The sequence below is a fragment of the Centroberyx gerrardi genome, chromosome 13 (assembly GCF_048128805.1).
Source record: "Centroberyx gerrardi isolate f3 chromosome 13, fCenGer3.hap1.cur.20231027, whole genome shotgun sequence".
Classification (NCBI taxonomy): domain Eukaryota; kingdom Metazoa; phylum Chordata; class Actinopteri; order Beryciformes; family Berycidae; genus Centroberyx; species Centroberyx gerrardi.
This window is the reverse complement of record NC_136009.1, coordinates 14,333,967-14,359,213: the sequence shown is the minus strand read 5'-3', so window position 1 is coordinate 14,359,213 and position 25,247 is coordinate 14,333,967. Positions and strand designations below refer to the sequence as shown.

Here is a 25,247-nt window from a genome sequence, read left to right as displayed (position 1 = left end):
GATTGCTGGTACGTTAACTAAATAAAAGCGTCTTTTACACTTCAGACAAGTTGTATACTGTTTGTTTTTGATTAAATGAGACACAGGAGTTTAGTTTGAACATTTAAAAAAAAGGCAATACAACATATTACTACACTAAATAAATGAGGCTTTATTCCCTTTAACCTCAATCAAAATATATGTAGTATAAAAGAGCATAAGGGCCTGTACAATGGTTAAATTCTTTCTTTTGTCAAAGACTGTTTGTCTGAAACCGCCTTTTTAAAGTTCCTTTATCTGACCTAGGTCACTGCTACTGTAAATCAAACCAAAACCTGACATACAAACAATTAAAATACATGGAAAGAGTGCTGTACCTTTGTGTCCATACTGATTCATAGACACCATTGTGAGTAAAGCCACATTAAGTAATAAAGAGTGGTAGGACGGCAGCTTACAGAACCATAAAACAATCATCAAAAGTACAATAAATACAAACATAATTGTGTATCTATAGATACACTTTTGGTGGTATGAAATTCAAAAGGAATACAGAATCATTAAAAACAAGGATAAAAAAAACATACTGTTGTCCCTGATACTACTGTGTGTTTGTATTGTGCAAGTTCTGCGAATCCAGTTCTAGTTTAATGATTCAATCTGCTGAACCACACTCCAAGTGAGCTTTTTCCCCTACTGTACTACATAATGCTGGCAGTGCTTTGTATTGCCCATAAGGACAAATATATAGACACACAAGGTTTTCTCACACTTGACAGTTGTTAATAACTGATAGTGTGACCATCCACTGGTACAGAGTCAATATCGTCGCCATCTTCATGAGAACAGGTCCCTCTAGGTGTTTGGTTCACCCACGGGGGCCGGTCTCCTTGGTGTTTCACCCACAGTCGAAGCCCTGTTCCCTGGCGCGGGTCAGTTGGAGCTGGAGCTGGGCCTGGCTGTACAGCTTGCTGCGGAGGGCAGGGTGACACGCTGCTCGTCCATTCGTTTGGCCTGCGAGCGCATGATGAGGCTAAAGAAGTCCTCATCAGGTACGGTGGGCCCACGGGCCGGGGGAGGAGGGGGGGCGCAGCGCTGGTCATCCAAACGGGACCCCTGGTACAGAAAGAGGAAGGACGATATGAGAGAGAGGAGACAGAGAGAAACGGAGAGAGTGAGTCAGATATGGTGCTGCATTTGGGAGTATACCAGTTGCTACGGGAGCGGCCAGTGGTGAGCCCGGTTATGGCTATTAAGTGCAGGGAAATCATAACAACAACAATGGCAGAAACTAGTAAGAAACGAAAGAACAGTGAAGCTAAACGTGTGGCAGACAAGACCCATTCAAAAACATGGCTGAACATTATATTTTAATACAGATTGGCTGTGTTCACGTCTGTTTCACGTCTGGTTACCTCAGCCTCAGGCTAGATGCCGTTTCAAAGTAAACAGCTCATCAAGATGAGTGACAGGTGTTGGGGCGGGAACTTGACCAAATGAGGGCGGGACTAAATACATTTCCTGCCTCAAGGTGAAAAGTTGCTTTGTAGTTTTTAGTCATTTGTTAGAGAACAAACACCCTTATGCTGTGTTTCCTTTACATTCAGTTAAATGACTCCCATGGCTAGAAAAATATAAATACAACAAAACTTCATCATCAACATCATCTGACCTCATTGCTCAGCCTGTCCAGATAAATCCTAAATATCCATATAAGAGCCAAAGATCTACTGGAACTGATCCTACATTGGGCCCTGGAGCGAACCTGGGTCTCAGAAACAATATTACTCCCACCCACCCACCCACTCATCTAGAAAAAAAACACAGGAAAAACTGCCCTAATGCATACACTGAGCTTTTTTCCTCAAGCACTAAACATACGGTCAAAATACAGGTATGGCCCACCTGGCACTTCACGAGCATGTCGAAGAAGTCGTCGTCGGGCTCGGCGTTGTCTGCGTTGGCCATCAGGTGGCTGAGCACCGCCTGACTGCTGTGCTGATTGAGCCTGAGGCCGGGCAAGCTCCCCCCCGCTGCTGCCGACTCCTCTAACCGCCGGCCTTGGGCGCCCGAAACGTTCGCAGACTCTGACACAGCTACGGCCGAGATGGCGGGGATCAGAGAAGGGGCAGAAGAGGACAAGAAGAGGAATGTTATACAAGTCTGAAAATGAAGTTTTGTTGTGGGATTGGTTAAATTTAGTGTGTGTACTCACATTTCCTGATGGCTGTGGGAGGCGTCTCTAGGCCGCTGTTGAGTGACAGCCTGCTGCCCTTATCTTGTATTGAACAGCGCTGGTCGTCCATACGGTTGCTCTGGAAACGGCTGAGCAGGTCAAAGAAGCCCTCGTCTCCGAGCATGTCAGGACTGACTCGCTAAAGAAGAAGAAATAGACCAAAATTAATGGAATGAATGGGACCTAGGCACGTGTGTGGTATGGGTCCAAGGCTCCCTGTGCTGCGATACCTTCTGCGGTCCCTGTGCAGCGGTCTGGTTGGTATCCAGGGTGTTGCTGGTGTCCTGGAGGACCTTACTGGAGCCACCAGCCTTATGTTTCTTCCCGCGCAGACGGCTGACAAAGAACAGCTTGGAGGAGGTCTTAGCCAGGCTGGGCTTGGACTGTTTGGTCAGGATGTCGCTGTTCCACTTCTGACCCTTCGACACACAGGAATGACCCGCATTAACATGACGCAGAATGGAAACGATGGGGGGAAAGGAGTTGATAGGAAGAAATACAAAATAGGGATAAGATAAATGTTCTAATTATCTATGGTCATAAAACATCTGGAAAAATCTGGTTTGGCAGCAAGGCGTGACTCACAATGTGCAGTGAGGGAGCATAATGTGTGTGAGTGGAATGTGAAGTTCATGTGCAGCTCTTACATTCATTTTGTCTGGAGTGAGTTTCATCAGCTCCAGGTTCTCCATGCTGTGTCTCCTGCTCATCCTGGGCCTTGCTCCTGAAACACATAACCACTGTTAATACCTGGAATACGTACCACACTGTCAAAACACCACTAATAACTGTTAATTCAGAGTTCAGGATGTGTGATTATACAGTTTTTGTACCATGCAGGTTGTAGTCTATCTCCTTGTTCTCTGATAGAGTGGAGTTATTTGTGCTGTAGCTCAGACCCAGGACCATCTGGAGATCAGACACGTTCATTCGAGCAGTCAGCTCCCCGCTCCGGTCTCCAGTCTGGAAAAAACACACCACACAGATGGAGAAGTTAACATTAGCACTGAAGGATTTCTTTACCTGTTTTGTGGAATTTACTGCAAAGTACAACTCTACCATTGATGCCTTAAATCCCAAGCAACAAAAACTAACATGCACGCACCTAACACCCTCTGGAGAGTTCTATTTATTGCATGCATCAACCAGGAAATAAAAAAATGTGCACTTACTAGAATGTTGTTTTCGCATCACTACATATTTGTTCAATATGAAGTCAGAGGCTATGATAAATAAGGTTTTACTGTAGGCTAAGGTGGAGAAGCAAAATTTTCGTTTGTGTTTTGTATGTACCTCTCTGGAGATCTCCAGGTGTTTCTCAGCAAAGTGCATGGCCTGGTCATGGTTCCCCAGCGCTGTGTGAGCATTTCCCAGACTCCAACAGGCACGGCCCTCCCCAATCCTGCAGCAAATACACATCCAATGCCATATATATATATATATATATATATATATATATATATATATATAAGGTATAGTCAAAATATAGGAAACATCAGCATGAAGATTTGCTACAGTGAGTGTGCTTTGTAATAACATGGTTTTGATCCATTCATCTCCTAGATGACAAGCTCAATTGCATGCACTGTCAAAAATGATTTTGGATGATTGTCTGGGCCTGATGACAGTGGGAAAAGGAATCTCAGGCGACGTTACAGATATTTTCATTCCATGTAAATACTAACTTGGGATCATGTCTGGTTGTTGAGATTGATAATACATTGGCTCACGGCTAACATCATGGTTATGGTTTCCATTCCAGTGGACAACCACTGGTGCCTTGTTAAAGGGGCGAGAAACACTAAAACATGTTTTGAGATGTTAACTGATATCTAGGGGTTGTTTGAGATAGAAGACAATAATACCAGGCATAACCTCCATATATAAGTGCATATGTTGAACTGCCAATGTTTAAGGCGCTAAATCGACAATTCTCTTTTTTCTGAGGTTAATGTCATAGGATGTTTCGTAGTGTTTTACTTTAGTTAGACTCTACGTAATCAGATTGATTTGATATTGATCAGATGACTCTTACCATCACCAATCACATTCAAACACGTCAATGAGGCGGCCTTTATAATCTGACAGCTCACTCTACTGATTATTCGCGCCACTGCTGCTGTTGACAAAGGCTGCTGCAAAAAATCCCTCTGCCACCCTAACCTCTTGCTACTATTATCTGTACCAGGACACTTGTGCAAGCTCTGAATTATGTCTGGTTTTATGTTGGTTTCCATATTATTGGATGACATATCTAATACGCCTTGGGGTTTTACTGCGCTCCTCGCAGAATCTCTCACATGCTGCTTCAATTTATTTGGGGTAGGAATCCTCAAGAGCAGAGCCTTTTTTGGGAAATACAACTGTACAACCATTTCTTGCAATAAATGGTCCAAACTCCTTTGACGTACTGTAAGTGTTTAGTAAAGTAATAATGCTGTGTGTGTGTACCTGTCGTTGAGGTCCTGGGCTATGATGAGGTGTTTGAGGTGGTAGTCTATGGCTCTCTCGTAGTCCTGGAGAAGTGTGTAGGTGTTGCCCAGACTGTAGCAGGCCTGGGCCTCCACAGCCCGATCCTTCAACTGCCTCGCCAGCTGCAGAGTCCTCCTGACAAACAATCAGACAAACTGATTCAACAAACTGATGTGACGCCTCAATATTTGACTCTGGCTTTCCGTGGTATATGCCTACTTTCTCAGAAGACAAGTTGGTAATATAGCAGCTGGTCTAATATAGTCAAGGAAAGGTTTTTCTTTTTTTTTTCTTTTGCTTTTACAGTCATCAGAGATCTGTTTTAAAGAGGCCTAGTGAGAAAAAAAACAAGCTGTTAATTTATTCAAGACTATGGAGAATTTTTATTAATTCCACACACACTGCATTGTCTCTGTCAGTTGGCCCTCTTGACACTGTAATGTGGTTTTTGATTTTGGATTGGAGAACTGATGTGGTTGCCATGTCTGACCAAACTAAACCCTGTGAAACTGGCTGTGTTAGACACTCCAGACAGAGACTTAAGACTCCTCTGTTGTTGTCTCAGTTGGCCTGTGAGCTGGAGCTGGCAAACTTCATTAACAGGAGATGAATGCCTGGGCTGGGGCCTAATGGGTTTGGCTTACTTGTAATGCTCAGCTGCCACTTCAAATTCCCCCAGAAATATATAGGCGTTCCCTAGGTTGCAGTAAGCCCGTCTCTCTGCCGAGCGGTCGCCAAACTCCTTGGCTATGAGCAGGCGCTGAGTAAAGAAATGAAAACACACACACATGCATTTCAACATTTCTCTCATTAACTTTAGTCACTGTAATAGTAGATTGTCATTGAGTCAAATGCTTATCAAGCTTTTCTATGGACTGAAATACGTCTTTTGATAAGGAAAGGGTTTTCAGGGTTATACTGCACCTGTTCATGCGAAGCCACAGCATTGCGAAAGTTTCCCAACAAGTAGTGAGTGTTGCCAAGGTTGCCGTAGGTTCGGCCCTGGGCAGCCCGGTCCCCAAGCTCCTTCACTATGGCCAAGTTCGCCCTGCAAAATCCAGATGAAACCGAATGGTCAGACAGCAACTAATTTCTATGATATAGATATCCGATTAGAATAGTTCGCGGTGAGGCATGTTATTATTAGTGTATTCAGTATAAGGCACGCTTACTACTGTTGAAACACCCACACACACTAACCAGCACTGCACACAGTGACTTACTCGTAGTACTCAGCCGCCTTCCTCAGTGCCGTCATGACCTCCTCTGGAAAATCCCCAGGCTCGGCTCCGCTCCAGCAGATACTTTTGCCCTTGGCGTGGTACACGTTCCCGAAGTTATACAGCGCTCTCGCCTGACCCACCTAACACATACACAGGGGAAAATGTCCTGAAGTCCTGAAACTCCACCCAATCTACAGGATCTACAAAGTACCAGCACAGTTTAGTGCCATTCTCTGCATCATTCACTAATGTGCTTGTATATGCTGCTGCCTCACCTTGTCACTGATGTCCCTCGCTATATCCAAGTGCCTCTGACAGCAAACCACAGCCTCATCAAACCGCCCCAGCACCTTCAACGTGTTGCCAAGGTTTCCGCTGGCTTTGGCCTCTCCAAGCAGGTCGCCAATTGTCCTATGTAAGACATAGTAAGTGAGTAGGATAAAGAAAGTACAAACCTGTTCGCAGAGTTAGGGCAAGATGTGTGAAGTTCTAACCTGGTCAAGGTGAGGTCATGGTGGTGGAACTCCAGGGCCTTGGCGTAGTCGTGCAGATGGAAGTAAGCATTGCCCAGCTGGCTGTAGATGGCACTCAGCACCTGCAGGTCCTCTGTGCCCACCTGGATGGCAGCCTCAAAGAAGGACACGCCGGCTCTGTAGTCGCCCACCTTACAGAGCCGCTCACCTTCCAAGGCCAGCTCCAGGCAGGACGCCTCCATCCTACAGCAGACAGAAACGTACCGCTTACACAACAAAAATTCCACTCAAGTGTCAAGCACAAACAAGGCTTTGGTCTGCTGTTTGCGCTGGCTAAGCTTCAGGGGGAAAAAAATCAGCTTACTCACTCGTTGAGTAGTTCCAAAGTAACTACAATCCACATGCATAAACCGAGAACCAGAGCTGAAGAAGTTGAAGAAAAACAGAAAGTCTTTGGCTGTAACCTATGGCCAACTGATTGGACTCCTCTCACAACCAAGGAACAAAATCTCTTTCTAAGGAGAGCTTTCAACAGGGAATGTTGTTTAGCTACTTCCTTCCACCTTCAGAGAACAATGGCCCAAGTTAGCTGGGTTTGTTTATCATGGTAGGTCTCACATCCTTTTGGCATGGCCAAGACAGTAAAGTGGGCTCCTTGTACACTCAAGCTTAGACTGGGTAGAAATGTTATAGAGCACTAATGTTCACCATTCCCCTCTTTATTACAAACATATTAAGCTAGATTAAGTACCAGAAATTGTTTGAATATTTTGTGTTGTTCCTTATGACCACAGAGTAGCTAAGCCTCATGGCATTGGAAATGAGGTTAGGCTGCAGTGTGCCTAGGTCAGGCCAGAGGAGTATCCACAATGGCAGATGGATTTTCTGCAGATGGATTAATAGCAGATTAAGCGGTGAATTTGTGCACAGCAAAAATTGTTACAGGCGTGCCAACTTTTGGTTTTGAGCAAGCCAACCCACTATTTTGTTGGGGATGAGATTAGCTTCACACAAAGTCTATTCAATTTGTTTACTTCAAGCTTTCCTCCTGTGCCCACCCAGTGTTTTGTCTGGAAGCTCTCAAAGAAAACTGACCGCAGAGAGCCACAAAGGCATAGGCTAATCTGGGCTGCTTCACACAAAGTAATAGGCTACACAGTGTATGGTGTGCTACTGAAATGACATAGAAATAACATAACAGTCCCAACAAGGTAGCTTGTTTCTTCATTCAGTTAGCCTATAATTTTGTCAAAAATGGTGTTCTGAATAATTGGTAAAGATCATGGAAACATTAGTCTTAGGCCTTAAATTAGAAAAGCCCACCTTTTGTTTACTACAAAGTAACAACACACGACACCACTCTAGCTTTGGTAAATACTAGCCTACCTGCCGGCTTTTCGTGTCTTACAACAACAACAACAGCACATGGAACATCTGAGAGGCATCTACAGAGGCTTCCACTGGGGAAAACTTCCAGGCTGCAGCTCCTTCTCTGTCTCTGAAGCATTGAGAGATGGACTCAGACCCAACTTACTAGCCTATACTGAAAGAAGATGATGAGGATCTTGTTGGGTGTTCAATCAAATCTAAATAAAGGTCAAAAGATAGCGCTCCTTTCCTGTAACAAAACCACTGGTCATTTTATGTCACAAAGACATTTTGCACCACATATAGTAAAAGCTTTCAAGGTGAAGCCTGTGATATTGTCATGGTATTAACCCCAACCGCAGGGCAGCAAGGAACCTCCTGAATCAGCATTTTCTCAGATAATCTGCTTGTCTTTCTCTCAAGCTCTTTCTTCTGACCTGGTCACCTGAGATTACAGGAGTAGAGTGCACACACCCCACAGATTACCGAGCTGGCTGGTGTTAAGGAGCTTTATTAGACATGTCAGACACAAGTGGTCACTGTAAATTAATCTAATGGACTCACTTCATTGAGAATAATTGCCCTGCTAGTAGTTCCACCAAGCAGATGTATGCTCCATCCCAAAAAGTAGGATAAACTTGTGTGTCAAAAAAACAAAACAAAGCAAGCAGTGATGAATTTTTCAGGGGCTTGTTAAATATTGATGCTATAGCTGGAGCAGGTCTTCCTGTGTTTGGCAGGTCACACCTGCTGCCAGTGCTCTTTACCTGGGCAAGTGGGGACAGCTGGGTGATGCCTATTTAAGTCACTAACCTGCCTTTAGTCAACAAACTCACAGGAAGCGCTGTGAAAAGCAACCCCCACTCACTCTGAACTCTTGAATTTACCTTTAAGCTTCAAGTTTCAACTCCATATTACTCATAATGCCATTATTTCCTCAACTAGGCTACAACAAATGGAAAAGTACCTCATCTTGTGTAACAAGCATTAACAAGTATGAAAATAGAAGAGCTTTTTCTCTTTTAACCATCATCTAATCATTTCATTAACAGTCCCATCTAAAACTAATATGGAAAAACAAAAAGGAAAAAGTGGAAAACAGAGCCATGCCATCTTCTCCACAACCATACTTTAGTCGAGAGATGAGAGATGCCTACCTGTAGCGGACATGAAAGGATTGCTCCTCTTTCCGAATGCTACCCATTGAACCACTGGTATCCATTGAAGAGCATAATATGAGGGAAACTCCCGATTTATATCCAGAAAAAATGGTTGCGTTTAAAAACAACAGTTAACAAGATAAAAAAAAAGTTCTTTGGCTGAAGCGAGGTGGGCAAGAGCAGCACTGAACTAAAAGTCACCCTTTTTGGTCAAGTTTGAGATTGTCCCTCTGCTGAATGTAGACAGGGGGAAGAAAACCCCATGAGTGAAAGACAGCCGCAGAGTCTTGAGCGTCAGTCCGTAGGGCTGCGTTCGTTTACTGTATGTTTTGCATCACTGCCCCGCGATCTCTCCTCAGCGGCCCTCTGTGAAGAGAACACAAGATGCTGAATGTGAAGCCTCATTCTGGCCACACGATGCCATGGCAACACCAACCAAACAGCAGCGCACACAAGCAGGGCAGGCAGGAAGTGAGAGAGTGGGGTGAGAATGAATGGGGTCAATCACACGCAAGCTGTCACTCTAAGGCAGTGACTCAATTCATCCAGAGTTGGAAGGTGTGTGAGCTCTATTTACAAGGTGAGCGAGCTACAAATGCCTTGAGATGTAGCCTAAGCAAGCAGAGATGCAGGGAAGAGATCACTTCCAGAGTGTGCAAATGCAAATCACAGGTAGGCAATGAAAACAACCGACAACCGACAACTTGCTGCATGATTCATGAAGAAGAAGGTCACTAAATTAAAACAAAGAGGTGAAATAGTCCAGACACCACTTGCAAAAAAACAGGAATTAGAGGAACTCACAGTGTGCATGTAATTTCCACCAGAGGCAAGGACAATGATAAGCAAGCTACATGGATAAGATAGAATAGACCAAGGAAAGACCAGAGCCAACCATTGCCTCATTCCCACATGAGGTCATTCTAACCACACCCACTTGTCCCCCAAGTTTAGCCCCCCAGCCCCTCCCTCCCCTTCGCACACACAAAGTGGGAAATGGAGCAGACCAGAAATTTGCAAACTGGGCTGATTCTTTCAACAAAATAACAGCTAAAAAATGTAGAGGTGATAAATAAGCAGAGGCTACTATTCTCATTTGTACGTTCATAAAAACTTTAAGAAGGAATCTTTAATTTTTCTAATAGATTTTTAGGGCATCTTAGTTGAGGCATACTGTAACTTTGCAGTCGAACTGCATTACATTTTAGATATGATCATAGATTAGGCATTGTGAATTATCCACATACAATTATCTACATACTTCTCATTGTCTCCCCATTTTGCTTAGCATTTTCCAATCATCAACAAAATATCAGCCAGCTATATGAGATATTGTTTGGCTGCAAAAGTCTTGTCACTGTCCACATCACAGACAGCATGAGTGACCAGCTAAGATTATCACCACAAACATGAGCCTGTAATTATCAGGCTTCTAAAAATAGTTACCAGTCAAAATGGTGTCAGATCAGTATGCCAACTTTACAATACTTTGTGAATGCAGGCCTAGTTCTACCTACCTAACAACTAACCAGGGCCTGTATTCACAAAGCACCTCAGATTAAGACCACTGATCTACATGTATTATCAAAAGGTAAAACCAAGATCATCAGCACTGAACTCATACTGTAAGAAGAGTTGCACTGAAGCTTAAAACACAAATGACAAGCAAAAGACCAAACAACAACAACAACAAATCCAAGACTACGAAGCCTACACTAGAACACCATTCTTGTTGTGACAAACATGCAACAACTCAATCAGGCCTTGTTGATATCAGCCTTTCCCATTCATCTGAGAATAAGGCTTGTAAAGTTGAGCTGAAGCATAAACTGCAGTAGACATCAAACAGTAAAATTTGGACTTAAGGGACATTTTACACTTCAGAGCTTACTAGATGATACACCAATAGGTGTATGTATGTATACAGTGTGTGTGTGTTTACATGCATATACATTTGTCTGTGTGTGCCTCTGCATGTATCTGTTGTGTGTCACTTTTGCATTGCCTAGACCTACAGTATTAGTCAAGAGCTAAACCAGCTGTAGCTAAAGTGCTGATCACACCCAGATGACTTTAGAATCTGACACACTTTGCTGCGATGGTACATTTCCACTGAGTCTTGTATTCCGCAATAATCCATGTACTGTACCGAAATAGACAAAGCTCTGATATTTTAAGTCCTTGTGTTTTAATCAATCTGCCTGAAAAAAAAAATGTCATGAGAACTAAACCGTCTTTTTGCTCAGCCTGTTATTCCTGCTACTGCAGTAGGTGAATGTGAACAGGCATAATCCAGAGTAAAGCCCGGGGCTTTGGGAGTCTGTGCAGTACATATCCCTGCATATGTTTATAATCAGCAATCAACGACTGCCAGTGTTGGTGCAGCCTTTTCCAGTATTGTATGCCAAATGGGTGTGTTTCTCAGAGACCTGGTCACAAAGCTACAGTGTGCATGAGTAAGTGTGTAAAAGGGACAAGTGATCCATGACTAAGGGCAGTCAAAGGAAACAAGAGGTTGTCTTTTAATGACAGCTTCACAGGAGGTGATCACTGACTCTTTCAGTCACAAACAGGACATGATGCCATCCTAAACACACAGTAGATGTGATCTATTTTCTTTGTGCCTACAGCCCATTGATGCACTGAAATGACCACAACCTCTGAGAACCAAATCAAAACATGGAAACAGCACTCAGCATTACAGCATTGCACCAGCAAACCCCGCACCAAAACAAAAGGAAGACATACAACAAATAACTACTAGGATACTTACCGGTAATTCTTCAATATAGGGACAGGGAATCTGAGAAGCCTGTAGGGAAAGTATCATGATCATGAATACATCAAAGTACATCTGAATAAGAATTGGTGTTGCAACATTTGGCTACTCTGTTCAACATGCAAGAGAAATTACTTTTCAGACACACATTGATTTGAATCTCATTGTGCCCTTACATATCAGTACTAACGTCAGTAATAATCGTAACAAATAGTAACTTTATTGATTATCCGAACTCAAGGTGATTAATCATAATGGTTGGACTGTCACAGCCAGGACACATCGCTGTCTCGGTCTCTACATCAGTTCATACAGATTTTACTCTTCGTTTAGGTTGCTTGACTGAGGTTGGAGATTGTTAACACAAGACTTTACTGATGTGTAGTTTTCTCAGTCAATGGTCTGCTAAACCAAACTGCCGTTAGTTCAAAGCATGGGTGATAACAAACGCACAGTGCATCACATCTAGCTAACGTTAGTTAGCTTGTTAGCTGCTAAACTTACGTTAGACGATCCAGTTCGAACAATGGTGGATTCTCTTCTTCTTTTCTTTGCTTTCTGGCAGAATACTAACCTTGTTATATTTCCAAAAACGGACAGCTGATGGTTAAGTCTAGATATAAACTGTATTATAACCAGCCTAACACTACATTATCCCTACACTTTTCCACAGTATATTGTGAAACTTCTTAAACTTCGATGAGTAAGAAGAAACCCTGCGGCTGTACTCACTGTTTTTAGCCAAGCAGCCAATCAGAGGACTACATTCAAAGATAGCCACGCCCAGATAACTGTCATTGGACCAATAGGATTTGAATAGAATGGAGAGAGTGACGTGTTGCTAACATTCAGCTGTCAGTGCCAACTAGTTAAGAGTTAGCAAACAGCGGCTAACTTTACCTCGTTTGAAATTTTGAAAACTTTTTTTGCATGCAAACTGAGTTGCAGTAAGTAACTTATTTCCAGGCAGCCGATGTAGCACTTGGGATTTGCATACCGTGTATTCACTGACAGACAGTTGAGGGAGGTAAGGGTTCAAAGTGAACCTGCGCCGGCATGATGCAGAAATCAGATCATCTAACTGGTCTGAGTCAAAAGCATCACACCCGAAAAGCCTTACTAAAAGCAGCAGGGTATGAAGTTGATTCGCCCGGAGTCTTTGCTGCTACTTGCTAGCTAGCTAACGTCTTCAGCAGTCTTTGGAGGAGGCTTCGCCGGGGTTACCAGGCAACCAGGCTCCGCCTGCACGCTGCCAGTCCGACACCAGACGTTCAGCGCTGCGATGTACATTATTGATGAGGCCGCAGAAACTCAGCCTGCCCGTGAAACCATGTACTGTAGCGTAACAGCGAGAAACAATGTAATTGCAAGATGATGTCAGGAGCAAGAGCTATAGGCTGTGGATCTGAAGTACTCCAAAAGATGTCAAGTACAAACCTGATGTGGGATCACTGAGGGACCAAATCATTACACAGAGTAAGTTACCAATATATATGTCATTGGACATTCAGCTATTTTAAAAACTTTCTTTATGTTATGTCTGCAAATTGTGGCAGAATTGTGAAGTGAACAGGTTTACTGAATTGAGCTATGGCAGTACAGGAATTGTTTTGAAATTGCATTGGTCATGGTCTGCATAGCAATCTCACTTTCTAGTAATGCTGAAGAACTAGTTAATCAGCTTTCACAATGCACTCACATGTGCTCGCACATAGGCACACGCACACACACGCAAACTCTGTCATCCATACACAGCACACATTCATACAAACACCTACCACACTCACACCACCCAAACCTTCGCCCACACAATGCATAGATTGTTGAATAATTGACAGCTTCAGCACATTTTGATCCAGTGTTGTCTGCTCGTCAGCCTGCGTTGCTAAGGAATGAACAGGTGCTCCATCCTCCTGCACGGGCCAAGACAGGCTTGACGAGCCTCCACACGCATTGTCTGTCAGAGAGAAAGTGTCCATGGAGGGAGATCCAGAGGAATCGGACGATGATGTTGCGGGACGGGACAGGTCTGCGGTGCTGTGGGAAAAGTGCATCCAGCAGAGCATCTTTGTGGACCTGAGTGAGGATGAAAGTCTCCACCTCAGCGATCTGGAGAGTTCGTTTGCTGTGCATCTCTCCCAGGCAGAGTCCGCTGCCTCGGAGGCCAGCATCCATCTCAGTGGTAAGTCCTACAGTCATCACCATTCCTATTTGTCTGTTGAACATTTAGTTTTTCGTTTTTTGACTGACTTGCTGTATCTATGCTGAACTATACCTCATGTGGCCTGAATAATTCTATGCAATGTTATAACACAGATGTAACACAGTTTACAGTTGACATTTAAGCAATGTACAGTGTTTTCGTCAGTTATTAGTGGTGATGGCAGGTTGGGGTGGGAAAGGACACAAAGTCAAACAATAGAATGTTTAAAGGCAGCTATGTGACACTTCAGTTAGGCAGTTATATTGCTTCAATGTTTTGTCATTTGCAGGGAGCGCGGAGCTGTCAGCCTTGGATGACACATCCTCAGACTGCAGTAGTGTCAGCAGTCAGAGTGAGAGGGTGGTGGAGGGCAAGACCAAGAGCAGCATAGTGCGAGTGTCTGCCCAGAGACCAAACACCGTGCACGAGGAGCCGCCCCTAACCCACGGGTACGAGGACCCAGGGCAAGACACCAGTGACGAAGACCAAGAAGACCTGCCCTATGATGGTGACCTAGGCAGCCGCTACTTTAACCACACAGCCGGCTCTGAGGGGAACATGAGCTCTGATGGAGGGGAAACTCTTCATGGAAACCCCGAAGGCCCTGAATTAACAACAGTAGACAGAGATAATAATATCATAGAAGATTTGGCTTCTGTAGAGAGTAATGCTATGAAACCAGCGTCTAGGTCTCTAGAGGAAGTCAACACTAAACAAGACAGCTTTATTCATGCCTCCAATCCAAGTAAGGGAGCCCCTCTATGCAAAAGCCCTGTTGATGAAGCCAGACAGCCAGACATTAACCAGTTGTTGCTGCGACACTTCTCCCAGGAAGAGCTGCTGTGCTCAGGTAGGCTGATCGAAGCAGAGACCCTGCCGGAGGTGTCGCTCCTGGAGAGCATGGATGACACTCTAGTGAGCTGGGCTCCAAGACTCAGCAACACAGAAATGCCTAGGAATTATAGTAGCGGCACTGGGAGCCACGCTGGTGACAGTGAGAATAATCAGAGTCAGGAATATGGGAGCAGGACCGATGAAAAGAGTAACAGTGCTTCAGAAATATCAGCAAGTCTGGAAGAGGAAGCTGAAACAAAATCTAATAATGTCACCTCCACTGCTACTGACAGCGTTACATCAAACTCTAAGAGTACAGACTCTAAACAGGACAGTGGGGAAAGCACTGCTCTAGATTTACTGGAGCAGGAAAAGGCCAAAGAAGATGCTCAGGCTCAGAGAGTCTCACTGGTGCGTACCAGGTCCTTCAGCGAGATGAAGTACGGCCAGGGCCAAGTCCATTACCCTCTCCCTGACTTCTCCAAGGTTGCCCCCAAGGTAAAAATCCCTAAATCTCCTAGTGGTCCAGCCAGGCCCGTTGCTCAGTCCCCCAGCACCATGCACAGAGCCCAGTCTTCTCCAGGCATTCTAGAGGTGATCAGCAGAGTACTGGAGGATTCAGTCCAGCCATCAGAGAAGCCCTATGTCTTCAAAGACCAGGACAAGCAGACTGCCCCAGCGCTGGTGCATCACCTACAGGTGGCAAACTTTGAAGATTTGCTCTTTACGGTGCGATTATAGCATCTCAGTACCTATGACCTTTGGTTTCATTTGCTTGCATTTCCTAGTACAGCAACAAAGTAATCTGGACATTCTTGTCTTAGGCATAGGCCTACTGTATTTTAATGTTTGTCTCATTGCTCATCCTTCTCCTAGGCTGAATATGATAAATTGCTAACCAAATATGCTGAAGCAGAGAACCTTATTGATCAAATGAGACTAGGAACCAAAGTAAGTAAGAAGTGGTTTCTCGATTTTCTGACCTAAACCAAGTAGGAACTCAAAAATTTGAAATGAGTTCCTACGTGGCTGGCCAAATTACAAAGTTATTTATTTATTTGTTTATTTATTTATTTATTTATTCAATGTTATGAATCTCGTTTAACAGGCTCAGGCCCCGTCAGAACTGCTACTTGATTTAGACTGTGATGATCATCAGGATAACTTGGTTGAGGGGAGCCATTTTGGATCATTGGCTACTCCCCCTCCTCCATCAGGTACGTCTCTGTGTCTGACATCTGATATTATGACAGTTCGACACTTTACTTTGCTAACAACAAATTACCCATTCAAGTGCAACCGGTTTCCATAGAGACAAATGAGGTCGGATGACACAAGTCTAGTTACACAAACATCTTTGCTTTTGGAGCACTTCACATAAGTGGCTTTGGAAGAAGATGACACACTAAACCATCTGACATCATTTTATGTGCGTTTTATAACATCTTTCAAAAACACATCTCATAAAAATTGTTTTCCTGTAATTATACAAAGTCACTTTTCATTATGCTATAGTTTTTCACATTGGAAAGTCATCAGTTATGGCATTATGTGCAATTTTTAATCATTCACAACACAGAGATTAGCAGCATCCACTTATATATTGTCATGTCTCCATTTTTTATATGTTTTCAGTCTAGTCTAGTCTAGTCTTGTTTATTTATATAGCCCTTTATCACAGTCAAGTCTCAAAGGCCTTTACATACCATCATATACCATACATATGCATATACTGTATACACATCATATACATCCTATACTAGGTCATATACATACTTCATATACGTTGTTTACTACACCATATACATACTACACATCATATACTATGTCATATACTACAATATGTACTACATCATATACAATACCACACAAACACATTCACCTCTATGGGCAATTTAGAGTCTTCAATTCCCCTGACCTGCATGTCTTTGGACTTCAGGGAGGTTCTTAGAGGAACCAGCCCCCCAGAGCAGCACTAAGGAGCTGAACACAGCTTCCTCCAGCCAGCTTGATCAGCAGGATCCCAGCGATGGGGAAAGGATGACCACTGAGCTAACAGACATCATCAGCCAGTTCATGCAGAAGGTAACTTTGAAGACATGCCAAAATATTAATAAGCTACCATTAAATTTACAGAAGTCTAAAACCATCTGTTGACATCTTCTGTTCAGGTGGAAGAATTCAAACTGAGTGTAAGCAGTATGTCAGTCAGCACTGCAGAACAGCAAATGGTAAGCACTGTTTATTTCCTATATGCAATGCACTGGATATGGAGATACAGAACATCTGGATTGTATAATATGCCTCCCCAGTGCATTGTAGTATTTAGGAGAAATGTAATTAATCTGTTAATCTGTACTTGTGGGCGTGTGTGTGTGTGTGTGTGTAAAACGTGTTCTGCATCAGATCTTGAGGAGCATGATGGAGGCTCAGGACCAGCTGGAGAGGAGATACATCAGTAAGAAAGAAGAGCACAGAGCTTTGGAGATGCAGAACTACATGGGCCTGTCCAGGAACACGGGGACCTTTGACCCCAACAGGTCAGAGCTCAGATTGCAGTAGACGCCATCGTACGTGTGTGCATGTGTCGTATATGCGCACGTACGTTTACGCATCCATTCACGTGTGTGTGTGTGCATAGGCTGGTGGAGGGAGACATATTCAGGATAGGGATGCACCTGGAGGACATAAAGGAGATGATAGACAGGAACGTGTGTGAGCAACTCTCCCCACCCCACTCATCCTCCACTCCCACGCCCACGCTAGAGTCACTGAGTGTGAAATCCACCCCCTCACCTCCACCATCCCAGCAGGAGGTAACTCACCCACCCATTCACTCACTGACACTCACTCTCTCTCTCTCACTCTTGTTTCCCTCTCACTCTGTCTCTCCCTCTCCTCTAATCACTACAACATGTCTGTTGCAGCCCCGCCCCACTCCCCAACTCCCTAAATGACTCACTCCACTGTCTGAAATAAATTTTTCTGCTAAATTTATGGCTTTAACTTCAACATGACTATGTATTTTGCGTATTTGCAAGCCTATTAGCCCTTACACTGCTCTGTGTCAAAGAGAGGAACCTTATTTTTTATCCATGCCCTCCTGGAGGAGATGCTAAGTGTGTGTGTGTGTGACTGTGTGTAAGATTATACTAACTGCAAATTATCTGACTGGGTCTCATGTTGCAGGGCCCAAGTGCAGGTCTTTCCACTGTGGGTTATGAGATGGGGAGAGGGAACGAGGAAAAGGAGGAGAAGGGAGAGGAGGAAGAGGAGGAGGAAGAGGCCAGTGAGGTCCACGATGATGGAGGATTAGAGCAAAGCAGTGAGCTCATGACCACTGACTCTCTACTGAATAACACTGGACATAGCAGCTGCCATCCACGGTACTTAAATGAAAAAAAATCCTATGATCCTTCTTTTTTCACTGCACAGTACAGTTTTGCTGCATTAAGTAGTTTAAGGCTCTGAATTCATTTTCCGAGAATGGTCTCATATTTTATAGCGTTCAGTCTTGTCTTATATTCTTGTGAATAATGTAGGCCTTTAGGTTCAATTTTTTTTTTTTGGATTATACAAGTAGAGCAACTGAGTGAAACACTGTTCTAACTGTGAATAATGAAGGTTTATAGGTACCGATGTTTATTCTATACAGAAATATTAATTGAACTATTCTAACTGTGGATAATTTGGACCTACACTTGCCCTGATGTTTATACAGATGATGTGAATATACCTCTATTGTAACTGTTTTACTGTCATTATCTGGCTGTTGATGTTTTGAGTGGTTTGTTTGTGTGTGTGTATGTGTGTGCTTGTGCTCAAATAGCGGCACGTTCTCGGCCTTCCTATGGGGCGGATAGTGTTTCAGGCACAGTGGTGGTGTTAGGTTCCACAGGGCAGAGGGTGTGGAGAGTGTTTTAGTGTTCCTCTCTGTCCCTCTTCAGGAGCTCACAAGGCTCTGTGGAGGGACTGGACATCACGACCGCCGAGGATGAGGAGGGCGAGGAAGAAGACGGGAGCTCCATCACCTCAGAGGGGATCGGCCGTGATAACATCTTAGCATATCTGAGCGGAACAAACTCGTCTTCGAGACTCAGACAGTGGACGCCCGAAAGGTCGGTGTTGTGATGTTGGAGGGTACATGGCATCGTATAGAATAGCTAACCATGACCCGCTGTCTGTTCTGGTTTCTCTATACTGGATCGCTATTAAATAATGCATGGCTCATACAAGTAATCCGTCTTGTAATCCTGCCACAGTGTAAGTGAGCTACTATGAATGTGTGCAGCAATGTAGAAATAGGAGGGATCTACCAAGAGGATTGAGCTTGATCAATGCTTCTCCTGTCATGTTGTTAAAATACAACTTGCCATTCTTCAAACAAAACCCTAACCCTTCCCTAACTCTCCTCATCTTCCCTCCAGGGACTGAAAGATGCCTCTGCACTAACTTTTTTCATGTCTGGTTTGTTGTTGTTGCTGCAGTATTGGCACCCAGGACAGTGTGCTGACCCCGGAGAGTGAATGTGATCTGGGTGCTAGTGTGAGTCTGGCTGTGGAAGTCTCCTGTTCCTCTGATGCTTTGAAAACCCAAAGCCTCTCAGAGTCTGCTCTCAACAGCTCATCCATATCACAGGTCAGTCGCAACTAAAAGCTGGTTTGATAGACTCTATCTCAGTCTATGGTGGAAGTTGTGTTAAAAGTATTGAGGTTGCATTTGCACAGCCTATTTTTCTTAATTGGACCCCCTCAGTCTCTTGTAATTTGATCTTCGTTATGCAGCAGTGTTTCAAAGCTCCTGGTTTATAAGTTAGTGTGTAGACTGTATAGGTGGCTCCACTGTAATTGATGTTGTTGTGTTCTTGCAGAGGATTGTGAGCCCAGAGACAGACAGTGGATTTGGGAGCTCTTACTTGAGTCAACCAACCACAAGTCCATTCCACCCAAAATTGCTCACGGAAAGGTACAAAAACCATAAAACCAACAACAATAAAAGTTAAAGCACTTGCAGAATTATTGCTCTACACATATCAGTATTTAAGCAAATACATGAGTTCATGTAGTAACTACTCACTGTTATACTGTCTAGGTTGCCTGTCTGTGTTTATCCTCAAAGTACCCTGCTAATCCTGAACTGACCCACAGTGACTGATAAATCATATTGTATCCTGTTATATTGTGTCACACAGGATTGTCTTGGTATCGGTAACGCGTTATATCACTGAAGTTTAATTTTCCCATCTACAGTGTGCCGCTCCAGAATGATGGGTTAAGTGGCTCAGACAGCGAGGGCTCCTGCTCCAACCTGCAGACAGCCATCCACTCAGCCACCCTGACAGGCCAGCGGAGGGCCAGCCCCCACTCATCTGTCCAGACACAGTCCTGTGGTGCAGGTGCTGCGGTGGAGCGGTGGGTGGAGAGCACCACCAAGGAGCCACCAGTCAGGCTGCAGGGTGAGGGAGCGCCTGTCCTGTGATCATAATGTCATTTTTTAATCCCCATAAGGAAGTTTTCTTTTTGTTTTGTTTCATCTGGTTATGACTGAAGTGATTGAAAGAGTACTTTTCTACTGCTGGTCCAACAGAATCTGACCCCGACCTGCCTACCCAGCTTCATCAACACCTGTCTGAACCCATCCTCAGCATCACCATGGATACAGTGCAGAGAGACAGCCATCTGTACTCCTGCTCTTGTAATAGGTCAGTGTACAACACGCTGGTAGCTCTGTATATGTCTGTAGGTCATCTCATCTGTGTCTGTATGTAGACACAGTATTCTTAGTGTAATGTTTTGCTTTGGTACATTTTTATTTTATGCTTATCTATATATAAAATATATATTCAATATGTGTTATTTTTACTGAAATCTGAAAGTAAACAAAGGTTAGCGAATAAAATCACTACTGAGAAGCAACCATAGTTGACTGATTTGTCCATAAGTGGTGAAAATTGAAATATCAAATCGTTTGTTTCACCCAAATGAAACAATATTTTAAACCTTTTATTCCCCTAGTTACTTATATATGTCAGTGAACATCTCCATCTCTCTCCCTGTGTGTGTTCATGCATGTGGTCCAGTGAGGCGATCCTGGCCCTGCAGTCAGAAGTGTCCAGGCTGAAGAAGGACCTGGAGGACGGCCTAGTCCAGCTGCCTCATCTAGCACAGAGGATGGACTACCTCACCTCCAAATACAGACAGGACCGTCAGGACCGCAGGTCTAAAACCAGACCCAGGACCCACCACAAACCACCCTGCAACAGGTAGGGGTCGGGTCCTGTTGGTCCTGGCTGGGATGAATAGATGGATGGATGGATCATTATTAGGGTTAGACTGGTATTGGTGTGCCGATATATCGGGCTGACATTGGTCTTTTCAATATTGGACAACAGCTAGACATGTTATCCACCTCCAATATGGTGGAGGTTCCATCTTAACCACAGATACATAACAACAGTCTGTAAAAGCTAGAATGGAATTTTATTTTCTTTGCATATTGTATTTATTCATTTAATTGTTCAGTTTTATGAATGAATTCTTCATTTAAATCTGATTTATCCCAGAGTCTCCCCTACCACTGAATAGGTGTGAGTCAACTCACTTAAAATAAATTTTGGGGTCAGTTGCTGTGTCCCATGGTGTCTAAATGCTGGTTTAGAGGCTTTGCACCTTGACAAGAATGAAATTATCAGGGAAACACTGAATGCTTGTAAATTGAGAATTTAATTTGTCAAATTTAAAGACAATGAATATCAGCACAAAATATCTAACTAATCTCAACTTCAGTCTAAGAACAATTGGTAAAAAAAACCCTAACCCTATATCGGTCGAACCATAGTCATTATAACCCTAATTATTATAACCTCTAGTGTGTGGAAGCCACCCGGTAGCAGGTTGGAGATACAGAATGGGAGCGACCCCAGCTCCAGTCTGGTGAAGATAGAGGACTGGATCTCTTCAGACATGGACCCCAGCAAGAGCAAAGGTGCAGTACCACCATACACTAACATGCAAGTCTGTATATCACTCCCTGTCTGCCTCTGAGTGTGTCTCTACATCTGTATGTCTGTGTGTGTCCAGGTATTTCTTCCATCATCCCTTACGGTTTTGATAATTTGCTCCCCAGGCACAGATAGTGGTGACACAGCCGGCTCTGAGGTGATGCTGCAGTTCCACAGTGCGCCTGTAGGGAGCAGGAGAGGCAGCGGTAGTCTCTGCTCTGGATCTGAGGTGCCACGGAAACCTCAGGGCAAACAGCGCTCCAGCAGAGGTCAGTTCTCTGTCACACTATCCTCAATATATATCATTACTGAAGATCGAATTGCTTAAAAGTTGGTGCATTTCCAAAGTACAGAAACAGTCAAACTGGACAGTATGGATCTGATTCTCCTTTGGGGTCAGAGGAAATCTGCTCAGTGAAAACCTCTGGTTTGACCAAGTCCACTTTAAAGAGAGGGAACCATGGGATTTCTTACAGCAGTGCCGCCCACAGACCACAGAGTCAGCAACTGTCTCTCAGTAGATGTTTACAACATGGCAACACAGCTACAACATTTTGGTTTGATTGTGAGTGATGAAGTTCATGTTTCAACTTTCAACTCTATCTGTCCCCAATAGACAAATGGTTTCCAGCAAAATTAAAAACAACATTGCATGAAAAAGCATAAGATGAACAGACACACCAAACAACAAACAGTCAGTCACCAATGCAAGGTGTCAATACAGAGCTTCAGGCATGCAAATCATTATCATCATCATCAACATCATGACATCATCATCAACAAACAATCACGGCCCTCCTCCTCTCTCTGCCAACATTTAGGAGGCCTATGGCAGCAGCAATATAAGAGTCCTTATACCTGTTTTTCTTGGCAGCAGGGAGACTGAACTGCTGGCCTGGGGCTTGTACTTTAAAAACAAAATGGTAGGGCAGCATTGTGTGTTGGTGCTCATACTGTAGTGCTCCTTATGTGTCCACTGTCAGCAGGGGACATGGAGAGTGTGTACTCCAAGGAGAGGTGGTCTCTGTTCTCTTCTCCACCTCTCCAGAAGCCCCTCCTCCAGGTCAACTATGGCTCCTCCTGCAGTCTGCCTGCAAGGTAATCACATTTCCCACCCATAACTCAAAGATGTTCAACAGCAGTTTCCCTGATAGAGCCATTAAAATTAGATGGTTCCAGTAAATTGGCTGATTCTTTCACCATCTCTCACTGTTTCTCGCCACCTATCCTCACACCGACTCTTCACAAAACCAGCTATAAAGTGAGGGAGCCTCCCCCTCAGTCCGTGTCCCACCAGTGGAAGCGTTCCACCCAGTCAGACACGGCACTCCTGCCCAGCAATGTGTACTTCCAGCGGACACTGTCCCCAGTCTTAGCCCCGTCCAAGACCGGCAGCAGGGCAAGCAGACGCAGAGGGAGCAAGGTGAGACGTATCATCCATCCACATGCAACTCCGGAGAATATTTTGACCTTTACATGTGGGGGAATATCGCTGCCGTAACGTGAAAACATTGCGTCTCCAAGCTCAGCTTTCAGTTGTTAAGATAAACCACCTGATTTTCTCATACATTTTTGAAATGATACCATGTTTTGAATTGGTTTAATGGGTGTTAGTGTCAAGGAACTTGCTCAGCACATTAAGAAGCATGACCATATTATAATTCATGTAAATAAATGTGAAACGCCAAGAATGGAATGGAATGTAAAGTAGTTTTCATGTATGATTAGTGCTGTACAAGCTTTTGAAAATGTAATCCCTGAGTTTTGAGAACATCTGAGGTGAAATATATTTTTGAACTTGGTCAGCTTGACTGAGAGTTTGCCGCTGTTCCCCAGGAGGAGGAAATGAACAGGACTCTGGACCGGGCTATTGAGACGGCCCGCAGCATGAAGAGAACCACCGATCGCATGGCCAAGAGCCTGTCTGCCGACCTGGCCAAGGCTCAGCTCTACAGGAGGCTGCACACCATGCAGCCACTGGGGGGCAGGAACCACAATGCCTTCTAACACCCGGGCTGCAGATCACTTTACCCTGTGATATCAACCTGCTAGTCCCTGTGATACCTGAAAGACCCTTATGTCGACTTGAATATTCCTTTGTTGGATGAAAAAAGAATAGCTCTGATTTTGATTGGATTTTTTGTATTTGAATTATTCAAAGACATTAAATGAATCTGTGATAAGTTATTTATGATCTAATGTTGTTTTCCTTTTGTACAGTGCTGTATGTTTACAATAATTAGAGAAGCCTGAAATTATATTGTAAAAATAAAAATGTTTTGACCAAAGTTTGACCAATATGGATTTTTGAAGGCCGATATCAGTATTTTTGGATTGAAGCTGACAATATGTTGTGCTCATACTCTATCCTACCTTTCCTGCCAAAAAAAAAATCCCCAAAAAGGGAAAACATTCAGATTTTCCCAAACAATTTTATTCTTGGCAGGGTGTAAAAGCCTCTGAAACAGCATTTAGAGACTGGGGCGCTCCACTGAAACCCAGAATTATGCTGATAATACCACTACTACTACTGCTAATAATAATAAACTACTACTAATAATAATAATAATACATATTCATTGGTCCATACTTGTGTGAAATACAATCAAAATGTTACATTAGCCAGACACAACCAGTGTAGTATTCATAAATTATACAGTAAATATGCAATCAAACCAACTGCACTATGTCCATCATATTGGAAGTGGACAATAACTGTCTGACATCTGATGAAACTCTAATTATGTTGTATACATAACAATTTATTGTGAGTGTGACAAATTTAAATAGTGTTTTCAAAAAGAAAACTCAATAGGGGGCACCAGCACTGCACTGTCATCCAGCTGTGACCTTTAGGTCGGGACAGTTTTTCACACCTATAATGCCCAAAATCCATACACTTGTGTCATCTGACCCTACTGCTACCCACCCACCTGCTATCCAACACACACAAGCAAGCACAGGGCAAAGGAGATTAAGTTAAATTAAATTGAAACTAGGTCAGATTGGCAATATTACATTTCAGGAAAATCCCTTTTGGTCTTCACTAAGAATGAGTATCAACTTTTGTCCTCTTAGATAATTTGCTCATTTGACGCCTCTATGCCCAGCCCTGCTGGCCTGTGGGTACTAGTAACAAAATCTCTTATTGAGTTTCTGTTGGATGCCTTTGTGGCGCTGTCCCTGTCCCTGTAATAGCCCGCTGGTGACTCACTGTATTCAGGTCTTGTTGTGGGGTATCGAGTTCTCCTGTTGTTCTGTTGGGGTATCAGGAAATGAGATGTGTCCAAACAACATTCCTGAACCGTCCCCTCTGGTTGTTGGAGGAACAGATAACCTCATCTGTTCCTCAGAATTCACTAACCTCTAGACCATCAGCAGGACAGGACACAAGTCACAGTGAGGCTGCCATGGCTCCTCAACCCTCTCACACACAGTCACAGCATCACACACACAAACCCAGTTCATCACTGTCATCATCACCAAACACTATTACCTGACTTCTGAAGTTCCACCATGT

General features: G+C 43.7%; 2 protein-coding genes across 4 annotated transcripts; one reads left to right on the top strand and one right to left on the bottom strand.

Annotated features, from left to right (window-relative positions):
- Positions 1 to 108: 108 nt before the first annotated feature.
- Positions 109 to 12,374, bottom strand: gpsm2 (G protein signaling modulator 2). Of its 3 annotated transcripts, XM_071926915.1 has the most exons (16): positions 12,195 to 12,374; positions 11,685 to 11,723; positions 8,909 to 9,277; positions 6,405 to 6,626; positions 6,186 to 6,321; positions 5,911 to 6,050; positions 5,612 to 5,735; positions 5,332 to 5,447; positions 4,667 to 4,822; positions 3,509 to 3,617; positions 3,049 to 3,178; positions 2,863 to 2,939; positions 2,446 to 2,634; positions 2,195 to 2,354; positions 1,885 to 2,075; positions 109 to 1,095 (listed from the first exon to the last, which is right to left on the bottom strand). In XM_071926915.1, exons 3-16 carry the CDS (start codon positions 8,971 to 8,973, stop codon positions 913 to 915), a joined length of 1,998 nt encoding a protein of 665 aa, XP_071783016.1. In that variant the 5' UTR covers positions 8,974 to 9,277; positions 11,685 to 11,723; positions 12,195 to 12,374; the 3' UTR covers positions 109 to 912. The 3 variants fall into 3 exon arrangements, with proteins under 3 accessions (XP_071783016.1, XP_071783018.1, XP_071783017.1); XM_071926917.1 differs by lacking the exon at positions 8,909 to 9,277; XM_071926916.1 differs by lacking the exons at positions 8,909 to 9,277; positions 11,685 to 11,723; positions 12,195 to 12,374 and adding an exon at positions 6,752 to 6,863.
- Positions 12,375 to 13,667: 1,293 nt separating this feature from the next.
- aknad1 (AKNA domain containing 1) lies at positions 13,668 to 23,834 on the top strand. Its single transcript, XM_071926831.2, has 20 exons — positions 13,668 to 13,872; positions 14,183 to 15,426; positions 15,604 to 15,678; positions 15,836 to 15,944; positions 16,667 to 16,812; positions 16,899 to 16,958; positions 17,134 to 17,267; positions 17,369 to 17,543; positions 17,995 to 18,113; positions 18,675 to 18,845; positions 19,215 to 19,365; positions 19,598 to 19,692; positions 19,977 to 20,182; positions 20,314 to 20,428; positions 20,807 to 20,989; positions 21,656 to 21,711; positions 21,853 to 21,996; positions 22,711 to 22,825; positions 22,982 to 23,150; positions 23,564 to 23,834. Exons 1-20 carry the CDS (start codon positions 13,668 to 13,670, stop codon positions 23,732 to 23,734), a joined length of 3,843 nt encoding a protein of 1,280 aa, XP_071782932.2. The 3' UTR covers positions 23,735 to 23,834.
- Positions 23,835 to 25,247: the final 1,413 nt, after the last annotated feature.